The sequence below is a fragment of the Tachypleus tridentatus genome, chromosome 12 (genome assembly GCF_004210375.1).
Source record: "Tachypleus tridentatus isolate NWPU-2018 chromosome 12, ASM421037v1, whole genome shotgun sequence".
NCBI classification, from domain to species: domain Eukaryota; kingdom Metazoa; phylum Arthropoda; class Merostomata; order Xiphosura; family Limulidae; genus Tachypleus; species Tachypleus tridentatus.
The window spans coordinates 109,083,455-109,096,952 of record NC_134836.1 but is presented as its reverse complement, the minus strand read 5'-3'; the positions used below and the strand labels follow the sequence as shown (position 1 = coordinate 109,096,952).

At 36.2% G+C, this 13,498-nt stretch overlaps 1 protein-coding gene across 1 annotated transcript in view; it reads left to right on the top strand.

Moving 5' to 3' along the window:
* Positions 1–808: 808 nt before the first annotated feature.
* Positions 809–13,498, top strand: part of LOC143234323 (integrin alpha-PS2-like) — a 101,845-nt gene continuing 89,155 nt past the window's right edge. The window contains exon 1 of the mRNA XM_076471610.1: positions 809–1,332. Coding sequence (XP_076327725.1) covers positions 1,154–1,332 — 179 coding nt within the window. The 5' untranslated portion in view covers positions 809–1,153. The remainder of the gene's footprint in view (positions 1,333–13,498) is intronic.

The window sequence follows — 13,498 nt, the reverse complement described above, 5'->3', positions numbered from 1 at the left end:
GTACAGTACTGTACACAGTAGTTATTGGACACGACTGTATCTTACTGTGCACAGTATTTATTGGACATGACTGTACATTACTGTACACAGTATTTATTGGACACGACTGTACATTACTGTACACAGTATTTATTGGACACGACTGTACATTACTGTACACAGTATTTATTGGACACGACTGTACATTACTGTGCACAGTATTTATTGGACACGACTGTACATTACTGTAGACAGTATTTATTGGACACGACTGTACATTACTGTACACAGTATATATTGGACACGACTGTACATTACTGTGCACAGTATTTTACACCAAACAGAAAAGACATAAACATGGTTAAAACATTTTACTGTAAAAGTAATATATGTCCATTTTCCTGAAATTAGCCGGATAATGGGTGGTGCCGGAAAAGAAATTACCGGATATGGGACGTTCGGCTGTACTTATATATGCATGTTTGTGAGTGTGTTTGTAATATTTAAGGCGAATCACTTTGATCTTTAATAACAGAAAACGCTCACAATAAAGTTAATTAAGTTGGTGTCTGTTCACACAGGTTTTCTATGAAGGTTTATGATTTCTTGACATTAAGAAACAAGTTTTTAAATATATTGCCTGATAAAAAAATCGAGGTTTCTCTGTATATATACGAGGACGAAAGAAAAATAAACCAAACGATAAAACAAATATACTAAAATAAGCAAACTTAATACGAATCACCTTGATTTAAGATTGAAACAAATACTTAAGACATGGATGTAGCATTAATTCGCTACATAACGGGGTGTCATAAAACGGGCGCCTGTCACCAGCAATTTTACTGCTCTTAGCCACCAATAAGATACGTTCTTCTCAACCCAATGGAATATGACTGGAAGAAGGTAACGGAGCCGGCAACAGAATGTCGGGGGGAGAGAGGAAACACCTCTCTCGGTCCCGTGAAGCATACATTCACTTCAATAGTGGTGCCGCGTCTGTGCGTAGTGCCAGAATTCTGAAGTTGGGATCCATCCAGAAACAGCGAAACTACTTTCCGAGGAGCGTAGTTGCTCCGAACTGGAAATTAACCAACGTTTCTCATTACTTTATTTATTTTTTCGTTTCGCTGACGCAAAGTTTCAGAATTCGTTGATTTGTTAATGACAAAGTATGAAGTATTCAGAAGTTCTAGCGAAATTTGAGATAATTTTTATTTTTGTCGCGTGGCAGAATGTTGGACAAGTAGTGACCTTTAACATTGACCTTAAGACGGTCAGTGTCTACCGTGGCCCAACAGAAACGTATTTCGGATTTTCTGTAGCGCAACATCAAACCGAAGGCGTTAGTTGGTGAGTTTGGCTACGTATCATCTAAATTTAAGTTCTAGCTGAATCGTGTTTAGGTATACTTAGCGTTTGACGTGATAGATTTGATTTTATTAGACAAAACAAAACAAATGTTTATTTTATTTTTACTATTTCTTACATTTACGGGCAAGTTAAATCACTAGACTTAGTAATGATAATGTTTTGTAACATATAAAAGTAGGTTTAGTGTTCAAAGTATTTTGTTAATGGAGCGAGCTTTAGTGTTAGCACAAGTCTGAAGCAATTAAGTGAGGTTTAAAAACAGTCGTAAAACGAAACTAGAATAATGAAAGATTACCTTCCCTCTCCAGCTCTGCTCTTTGTCGAGATTGCATGCATTTATGTTGAATAACGTTAAATTATAACTTTGAAAACTTGGAAAATCCTCATATACAGAATGATCAACTATTCGGGTCATTTTTTTTTTATAGTGTGATGACCATCTCATTACTTAATATGCTCATGAAATCCGGTACTAATCTGGTCACAATTTACACAGTAATTAACTCAAAACGGGTTTTGGATCAGAACCAAATTTGAGGAAGACTCCCATACTGGTTTCCCATCTTGTGTAAACTTGTACTTAAATATATAAGTTTTCGAAATTCAGACACGCACACACAAGGATCCAATGACAACACCCTCGCATAGAAAGCTAATACAGTTTTAAACACTGAAATTTATTTACATTAACTAACATAAAACTAAAAGAACTTGTAATATAACAAAGATATAAGAAAAAAACAATCTAATTCAGTTTGTTTTAAGTGAGCTATACTCTTACATTTATGGCTGTTATTATTGCTTTTAGCTATTATAAGTTTCTGTCAAAGCCTTTTTATTGCTACACACCAAACACGATGCGATTTTTTCGCACAGTGACACGATATTTTTGCACATTTCCAAGACAAGGTACGCGTCACAGTGACGCAATAAGTGAAATTCAGTTCTCAAATTACTACGATGCACACTGATAATGACAAGCAAACTGTATTCCAGAGAGGACGAAGAACCTTATTGCGACTAATTTTGAACTGCAGACGTCACAGACGAGTTGAGACGTGTGAAATACTGTAGTCTCTGACGAAAAGTTTAGATACGTGAAATACTGTAAAATAGAGTGACAAGCGACCAATTTAGATATGTGACGTACTGTACAGTAGAGTGACAAGTGACTAATTTAGATAAATAACATACTGTACAGTAGAGTCACAAGTGACCAGTTTAGACATGTGACATACTGTACAGCAGAGTCACAAGCGACCAGTTTAGATATGTGAAATACTGTACAATTGTCACAAGCGACCAGTTTAGATGTGTGAAATACTACAAAATAGAGTCACAAGCGACCAGTTTAGATATGTGAAATACTACAAAATAGAGTCACAAGCGACCAGTTTAGATATGTGAAATACTGTAAAATAGAGTCACAAGCGATGAGTTTAGATATGTGAAATACTGTAAAATAGAGTGACAAGCGACCAGTTTAGATCTGTGACGTACTGTACAGTAGAGTCACAAGTGACCAGTTTAGATAAATAACATACTGTACAGTAGAGTCACAAGTGACCAGTTTAGACATGTGACATACTGTACAGCAGAGTCACAAGCGACCAGTTTAGATATGTGAAATACTGTAAAATAGAGTCACAAGCGACCAGTTTAGATGTGTGAAATACTGTAAAATAGAGTCACAAGCGACCAGTTTAGATATGTGACATACTGTACAGTAGAGTCACATGTGACCAGTTTAGAGATGTGACATACCGTACAGAAAAGAGTCACAAGTAACCAGTTTAGACATGTGACATATTGTACAGTAGAGTGCTTTTGGAGGAACTTTACATTCTACACAGCAGCTCTGACTAGTCTTAATCAGTATTTGACACTAACCAGACCCGGTTTGATGAGCTGCTTTAGGTTGTGGGTCATCATATATTATGATATATGAATGGGAATCTTAAGTGAAAAGAAACCATTCGTTCAGATAAGTGGTTGGTTATATGTTAGTTCACCGTTTGCCCACCACGAGTATCAAAATTCAGTGTTTAGAGCTATAAGCCTTCAGTTTTGTATTTGATGGAACTGGAAGGCATTGAATGCCAAAAAACAACAACAACGCAACAAATCACTGTTGTATTTCTACTAAAGACGTCTTTGTGATAAAGTCAAAGCAATATTATTAGGGATATCAACCTTTTAAGCTAAACTTTATTAGTCTTGCTAGATTTACCTTGATAAGAGCCTGGATTATCGTTCCAAACTGTGAATCCCTGAGTGCAAGATTCATTATCGTAAACTTGTGCATCGGAAGTTGGAGCCTTGGATGCATTATAAGAGTGACGGTTAGATCCTACATTTTCGATTAAAGTAGCCAAAGTTGGTGGTAGGGGATGTTAACTAGCTACCTTATCTCTATTCTGTTACTTCGCAATTAGATATTGTTAGCACAAATAATCCTTGTGTTACTTTACGCGAACATCCGAAATAAAACAAAGTTCTTGATGAGAGCTCATGAACCTCGAATTTAGATTCCATGTCGTAGATCGTTTTAGCTCCTTGTGATAAGGTCTTATGAACCTCGATGTTAGACAAGTCGTCGTTGATCGACGTAGCTCTTTTTGATAAGTACCTATGAACCTCGAAGCTGTTGGTCTTGTAGTTTTTAATCGCAATCTTTCTGTTGATGGCAGAACCTTAGCCCTAACGAAGTGTTAATTAAGTGTTTTTTTGGATCTTTTATATAGCTTTTTTTACGTTACTTCTCTGTTGTTGTTTTCTGGGAAATTTTATTCACATATGGGTGAATCCTGTTACATAGTGAACCAAACCAACTTAGCAAAAAAAGGAAAAACGCTGAGTAACAAACGACTCAACATTCGTACAAAACTAGGGAAGCAGCACCTTTAAAATAGTAAATATTTATATATTTCACTTCTACAACGTGGGTTATTCTGATTCAAAAAAACGCAAAACGATAAAGGATTTATAGAGAAAAAATATGCAATTTCTATAATATATCTACCTCTATTTTCTTTCACGTATATGTACGTTTTACATTATTTCATAGGCCTTTGGTTATTAAGGTAATTTTGTCAAAAACTCCCTTCACGAAAATATTTTACAAAGGTTAAAAGAATAACGATAAACAAACTGTGTCATAGTATGAAAAAGTATACGCATGCGCATTACATTGGGACATCTGTGAGGGAATGTTGGGTCGGTTTGTGTCTATTATTGTTTGTCCTGAGTGTATGTTTCTTAAAATGTATCGTATGTCAGTGTTCAATGTAACAATCACAGACCGTCACGAATTATAAACATTCAGCGACATTACCTACCACAAACAAGCACCATGATAAATAACATTTTCAGCAAACGCCTTCCATCAAAATATTCGCCCTGTGAAGCAGTTTTAATATTGATATTGTCTTAAAAACAGACCATGTTTTTTATTCAATACTTTACCACGTACCTTGTCTGAAACAGCTCGTTGTTAATATATTCTTTCCCATATATAAACTACAATCCAGTCGTGGTCCACTGGTTCATCATACCTTGAAGAACACATGGTATAATAGATCCCTAATCACACACTTTCCTGTGAGGAAAAAAAACATCCACATATTCATCACACATTAAACAATCCAATAGCTAACAAAATCGTAGTCAAACGTCTTTTCTTGAAGAAGTAAGAACGATTCATTTATTCATCACACATTAAACAATCCAATAGTTAACAAAATCTTAGTCAAACGTCTTTTCTTGAGGAAATAAGTAAGACTCATTTATTCACCACACATTAAACAATCCAATTGCTAACAAAATATTAGTCAAACATCTTTTCTTGAGGAAATAAGAAAAAATCATTTATTCATTTTGCATTATATAAAACAAGAACCAACAAAATCTTAATAAAATGTTTATCAAACAAACAAAAATTCAGCTATGACTGCCTCAATCTCCCCGTCTTGAACAAACAACGACCTTATGATATTTTGAGAACGATATTATAACCTTCTACCTCCTGTATGCATACAAACCTATTAACGTTATTCAGAAGAAAAAACACACAACGTGAAATACTGTTACTGCACTTGAACCATCAGTTTATGTTGGCAAGGTCTCTAATAGGTCTTGTCAAAATCAAGTAAATAGATTTAGTTTGAACATGTGTTGAGGTTCATGAGCATTGCTTGTTTTTTATAAGGCTCGAAATTTAAAACATAAGCCATTGAATATTTTCAGCTGATCCCTTTTATTAATTCCGGAAAATCCTATTTGCTGGAATATCCTTTAACGAAATATTTTCTGAAGAAGGTACTAAAAACATGTTGATCTTGGATAGCAGTGAATCTGTTCATTATAGTCAGATGTTTTATAAAAAAAATGTTTTTTGAATTTTGCGCAAAGCTACACGAGGGCTATCTGCGCTAGCCGTCCCTAATTCAGCAATGTAAGTCTAGAGGGAAGGCAACTAGTCATCATCACCCACCGCCAACTCTTGGGCTACACTTTTACCAACGAATAGTGGGATTGACCGTCACGTTATAATGTCAACAAAGCTGAAAGGGCGAGCATATTTGGTGGGACGGGGATTTGAACCCGCGACCCTCAGATTACGAGTCGACTGTCTTAACCACCTGTCCACGCTGGACCGGTAAAAAAAAATTAAAAAAGAAAACAAAAAAACTGTTTATCTCTATATTTATAATTGTTATTACACTAAATAAATAAAACGTGGAAACTTTAAAGGAAAATAAAAACAAGGAATACTGATAATTAATCCAATATTTTCTCCTTATTTAATAATTAACTTTAAAATTATTTTATTCCTACCCAGACATCCCTGTTTGATGTAAGATTTTCGTAAGGCAAACGATTAAACACATAAAAAATCACACACGTTTCAAGACACATCAGTGATTCTCAAAAGTTTAACGCTCGCGTACCACTTTTTGCTTTTTTTTCATTACAAGTTTAAGCCTAAAAAAAAAAACAAAATCCTGATAACACAAATACATATTTTAACACCTATTTATTGAGCTGCGGCATGACTAGGCGGATAGGGCAGCTTGCTTTGCAAGATCAGTGTTGCGGGTTCGAATCCCTATCATACCAAACATGAGCGCCTTTTCAGGCGAGGAGGAGAAGGGAACGTTGTAATGTGACAGTCAATCTCACTATTCGTTGTTAAATGGGACATTACGGTGAGAATGGGTTTAAATATTGAGAAGGAGGTTTTTCTATACAAAAACCTTTTTTTAGGATTTTTTTTATTTCGCGCAAAGATACAAGAGGGTTATCTGCGCTACCCGTCCCTTATTTGGCAGTCTAAGACTAGAGGGAAGGCATCACCAACTCTTGAGCTACTCTTTTACTAACGAGTAGTGGGATTGATCGTACGTCACATTATAACGCCCCCACGGCTGAAAGGGCGGGCATGTTTGGTATGACGGGGTTCGAACTCGCGACCCTAGGATTACGAGTCGAGCGTCCTAACCAACTGGTCATGCCAGGCCCTTTTACCAAAGAACAGTGGACTGACCATAACATTATAATGCCCTACAGCTTAAATGGAGAGCATGTTTCATGTGACGGTGATTCGAACCCGCGACTCTCTGATTGCGAGTTGAATGCCCTAACCACCTGGCCAGGCCGGGCCGAGTGAATTATGATAAACTAAATTTAACTTATACTTTACTGTCCGACTTCTGTTATTTTAACTACAAGACAGCAATTATTTCTCCCTCTTTCGAAGACAAAAACAACGAGCAAACTTAATTGGTAAATTTCTTATTGATGCTAATAACTTTAATGTTTTTACAAAAACGAAAACATTGAGTAAAAATCGTCAAAACTTTATTCTACTAAAACATATGCAGTTCTTTCCAGTAACATCATGTAGATGGCTGGGCGTAGCCATGCAGTTCGCGTGTTGGGCTCCGTATTTAGAAAACAGGGTTCAAAACGTAAATATATTATGTATTTACTTGTAGGTGCGTTATAAAAGTGCCTGTCAATCCGTTATCTGGTTCAGAGAGCCAGACAAAGCTATTGTGGCGTCGGTTATTGCAGGCTGGCTGCTTTCCTTCTGGTCATAAGTTCAATATTAGGGACGACTGTTTTGACCCTAGGGGGTCTCTGACTTAAGGATTTGTGTCCACGTGCGCGCAAGGTGTTGATCTGATTGAAAATCCATTCCAACACACTGAAGTACTTGTACTCGAGACAATGTTAGTTGGTCAAAACTGCAAACCTATCGTGCGTTTTGTTACTCATATCTCCCCATTCTAACGGTTGCCTCAAAAATATTAAGAAATCAACACACCAATCACATAACCATTTTCTGAACACAAAACAGTCGTAAATAATTCCCCACACGTTCCGCCCAAATCATTTGGACATGTGTAGTCTTAAAACAATACATATTATATAACTGATTCTGCAGTTTGAAAAAGGTTTTTACAACGATAATTGTTTGTTTGTTTTGAATTTCGCACAAAGCTACTCGAGGGTTATCTGTGCTAGCCGTCCCTAATTTAGCAGTGTAAGACTAGAGGGAAGGCAGCTAGTCATCACCACTCACTACCAACTCTTGAGCTACTCTTTGGCCAACGAACAGTGGGATTAACCATCACATCATAAAGTCTAAGCATGTTTGTTGGGATATGGGATTCGAATCCGCGACCCTCAGATTGCGGATCAAGGGCCCTAACCACCTGGCCATGCCAGGCCACCAGTCGTGGTGGACACAGCACAGACTGTCTTTTGTGTAGCTAATGTGTTTAGTAACAAAACAAAGAAACAATTTGCAAATAACAAAATAAAATTTAATGAACAAAGCCTATAATGTACAGCGAAGTGATGACTGATTTTTTTAAAAATATGCTTTCCATCTTGTTTGCGCTCATTACCATATAATATATTGGCAGGAACAAACAATAAACTACAGACAAGATATATCGCTGAATATACAAAGAAATGCCAATTATGTAAAATACGTAGAGTACCGCGATTGGTTTGTGAGCAAACGTAAATTACAGTGATTTAACTACGAAGAACGTAATATATGCATTGGTGTCATCAGCATTTTCTATGTGGGGACACGCGGTGGATATATTGCTATGGAAAGAATGTTGGTATGTTTATCGTGAGCTGAGGGAACAGGAAATGGCCGGGATAATGCGTGGAATGGACAGTCTGGTGGCAGCACGAGAAGAGTGAACCGGAAATGGAGTATACTCAACCAGATGTTAGCGAGGCAATTCTCGACAGGAGGCGCTAGTGTGATTTTAATTACCAACACCTTGTTATTTTGTTGTTTAAAGCCGATATGGTGTGCCCCATGTTCCTACAAACCTTTACACGTTTCACACATAAATCTTGAAATATATGGAAGTTACTCCTACTTAACCTAAATGTTTTTGTTTTTAACTACCTCTTTCACTGCGTCGATTATTCATAAATAACCACTCCAATGTCACGTTTATTTTTAGGAACAAAATGAAGTAGAAAATTACGTTTTAATATTTATTTTACTTATCTTAAACTTGGAACTGGTAATTCTGGGAAGTTAAAAATACCCTTTCTTAATGGTAATACGATAATTCAAAATCACACGGCTATGACGTAGAAAGAGGACATATTTGCCATTATCAGTAATTGCACTTGGGCAAGGAAACATATGCTAATAAACCAATGTTCTGTCAAAACATGTGGTACGTTCCACTATTGATAAAAGTCTTTTCGTGCTTATAATTCGTTGTTTACCTACCTATTATTAACCCTAATGGCAACAAAAATTAGGTTAAACTGCTTACTTCAGAAGACCAATCCTATTTGACTTTCATTTATAAAAGTGTTGTAAAGAAAGCATTTTGTTCATTTTTTAATAAGTAGAAAGAAACAACACTCAAGAACTGTAAAGTAGTAACTGCCCTTAACAGTAAATATGCCATTTTCTAAAATAACCGCTTAAAAAACAACAATGAAGTTTAACTTTAATAATAGTTGGTTACACACTGGTTTCGCGAGTGAACCTTGTAAGAGAAGTTTGTGGTTGATTCTTTTTGTAGCTAAAATATATTCGTCGCCTTGACTGTTTCTTTGTTTTAAAAGCGAAGTCACATTGGACTACCTGCTATATCCACCATGAGAATCAAATCCCGAATTTTAGCGTTGTAAGCCCATAGAGCAACTAATATCCAAACGGGGAAACGCCTTAGCCAATAGCATCATTTTTTACACCTTTGCTGCAGGATTTCCTTTACCTTCCTCGTGTTTTTCAAACATTACAGTTCTTTCTTCCTTTGTATACATGTTAAAACAGTTTTATTTATCCTTCCTATAGAAACAAACGTTAATTAATCCCTTGTTTACAAGGCACATTTTCGACATTCTACTAAATGCCGTTTGATATAAAACATCACCGCTATCTTGGAATAGCGATAAAACTCCAAAACATTTATTTTAATTAGTATATATACATATATATATTCAAAGCACCAACAGGCCCGAAATGAGATTCGTTGTTACTTATATCACGAACAGGTGGGTAGCGCTTTTTCATTCAACATTTACTTAAGAACAATACATGATATATATACAATCTTTAAGAAAGTTGAAATATATATATATATGTGTGTATGTCTACCCACAACTATCCCAGTAAAAGTAGATTAGTCCCCCGCTAGTACAGCGGTAAGTCTACGGATTTACAACTCTAAAATTAGGGATTCGATTCCCCTCAGTGGACTTCGCAGATAGCCCCATGTGGCTTTGGTATAAAAAAAACACATACAAAAGTAGACTATATATATATATATGTGTGTGTGTATACATATAAAAGCGTAAAACTTTATGCCGTGTAGATGGACCTTGAAAGAACTTTAGATTAGATATTACGAGATTCATTAAAATGGAACAAACACTACCAGTGTTATTCTGCAAAGCACTACGGTACTCGAGTTTTATCTCGTGCACCTACTTGTGAAACGTTTCTTTTTCTCTAGTGTCCGTTTCAAAACGGAAGCTTTCGTGAACAGCTTGTTCACTTTACCCCAGCTATACACATCGCGTGAGATTCGTGGGACTTGTTCTTTTAGTGCATGAACAGATGACGTGATTCAGAGTGCCCCTTGCTTCCCGCCACATTATGCAATAGTGCGCGAAGTTCCTCCAGCTGTTTAGATGTTTTCCTGATATTTTAAGACCAATATACATCTAAGTTAATCGGCTTTTTCAAGGTACCTTTCTTGGTAGCGTTAACCTTGCTTCTCATCTGTTAGGGTTAGCGTTAACCTCCCATCTCGTGTATAAGATAATTAGAGCATGGACGCTTAGCTTCTTAGTAAGAAAAAAAAAAAATTTTGAGTGCACAAGGAGAAAAAGGATATAGTGAGGTCAACTAGTAATGCAGACCTTAAGTTTACTTACTTCATCGTTAGAGGCCATTAATTATACTGGTTCTGTAATTTGGTTTCACAGCACCAAACACGATACCATAATTAATATAAATATGTCTATGATGCCCAGTAAAGACCGGCACTATTTTTTACCTTTTATTTCAGAAGATTAAAGAGGAAACTTTGCGTTATTTTGTATTTTTACTTTTACAGAGTCCCATTTCCAAGTTTCATGAGGCCAACAACAGGATAAACTACTGTACTTCTGCTGTTCTAAAGTAACACACCCTAGAGAACGTAACTAGTATTTATGCTATGTCATACAAACACATATCGATCAAGTTACGGGGATAAGTTCAGTGAATGTTTTTTACACTGAAATTTATTGCATCAGTTGCTTTTGAGTCAATGACATCAAGATATGGACCCCGCATGGTCAGGTGGTTAAGGCACTCGACTCGTAATCTGAGGGTTGCGGGTTCGAATCTCTGTCACACCAAACATGCTCGCCCTTTCGACCATGGGAGCGTTATAATGTGACGGTCAATCCCACTACTCGTTGGTAAAAGAGTAGCCCAAGAGTTGATGGTGGGTGGTGATGATTAGCTGCCTTCCATCTAGTCTTACACTGCTAAATTAGGGACGGCTAGCATAGATAGCTCTCATGATGCATTGCGCGAAATTGAAAGAAACAAAACAAAACACACACACAAGACATCAAGATAACTTTCCTAGGAGAATTATTGAGTCCTGAATTTTGACTAATTTACTAGCTACAAATTCACCGAATTATTCAATTTAAATGAAGACATGTTTTTTTTATTACACGAACTTTATCTTGGTTCCCCCAAAACCATTCCTTTTTTTCAGCAGTTTTTGTTTTTAATATATTCCTTCAGCACTGATGAAGAGGTGGTCACGTACCTCTTGAAGCACCCGTGGTTCTAACAAATTATTCCACAAAATGTCAACTCCCCACTGCCTAAAATATTTTCTGTCCGATTTGTAATATGTTTCGCACAAAATGTAGCCCAGTGGGTGAAAGTGGCAAGAGTCGCCAGTTAACCCCACCTAACGGCTCCATTTGTCGTTGTGGCTATCAGACAGGTTCGGTTTTTGGTTGTATAGCTCGTGTATTAACTATAATTATCAGATCTCACTCGAGTATGAAACGCAGGGTATCCATTCAGTATTTTCTAATATTTCTAGCTGCGGCACAGCAGTTCGTAGAATGGTTCTGGGTTTGTTTGTTTCGTTCAAGTACAGACTTTTAACTCAGTAATCTTGATCTAATTACAGTTCTGGACTCAGGAGGTCAAATTCTTTCCATTGATGTATTTGATCACGCCCAATGTCTCATAGATCAATTTAATCTAATCCTGTCTAAGATAATTTCAATTTGAGGGTAGACTTCTAGAGATCCTGATGAGTAATAAAACAGAATCGGGCACACGCGCGCCCCACGTTTGGTATTCATGGCGCACAAAAATATAGCTAATAAAAAGGGGGAAAGAAGTCTCATAGATTCATTTATTCTAATCCTATTTAAGATAATTTCTAACGCCGTGGCTATTGAGGATTACCTCTTGTTTATTTCTGCCAGGTTATTTGTTAGAGCATCAAACAAGGCACATATAACTAGAAAGTTTGTTAATTTTCGTGAGTCCACTTTGTAAACCTTATAGCGTTCTCATATTTTACTCTCTCCATACGAATTTTCTGCTGGGTATGTGCTCTAACACAACCGTATTCCTACGCCTTTACTTGGGCAAATGTACCCTTGAGTTTTAACGATCAAGCGATATAGAATTTTTATTGTTTAAGACTCGTAAGTAAACTAAGGCTCCGATAAGAGGGTCGTTTATAATCTTAGAGATGCAGAATTTGCAATTGTCTATTGGCTTTTTTTTTCTTCGTCAAGTATGCCCGGACAAAATTAATTCTTAACACTAACTCGTTGAACTTTGTTCGATAGATCTACGACACAGGCATAAATTCTGACTTATTTTAACTGAGGCGTTATATGTCAGGGTCCCATGAATAATACATAAATAAAGTTAAACTTCTTTAATATATGCTATTCAGACCATAGTTACCATAAATTATATTACCTAATTTATTATGAAACGTTCTAATGTTACGTCTTAATTTCAACGTGATTAGCTGTGTTAGTTACATAAATCAGCCTGTGCAAAGCTTTTGACTTTGTAAATATCATAAAAATTACTCCCTAGTCAGGAGTTGTTATATGAAATATATGGCTTCTTGGGATTATAATCAGTTGCACAATGATATAATTACTATCTTGCACCATTCTTTAGACTTCTTGTAATCATCGTATTATACACATTTTCTAGAATACTTATACGATATTTTTGTATTTTATATTAACGATACACTCTAATCAATACACTGTATTCCTTTTTAAGAATGCTTGTACTCCTTAATCACTACTGTATTCCTTCTACAGAATACGTGTACTCCATAATTACTAAATTGTATTCCTCCCGCAGTGTATTTCTACATTTTAATAGCTATGTTATATCCAACATTTAGACTACTCGTACACTTTAATAGCTATATTACATCCAACATTTGGACTACTCGTACACTTTAATAGCTATATTACATCCAACATTTGGACTACTCGTACACTTTAATAGCTATATTACATCCAACATTTGGACTACTCGTACACTTTAATAGCTATATTACATCCAACATTTGGACTACTCGTACAC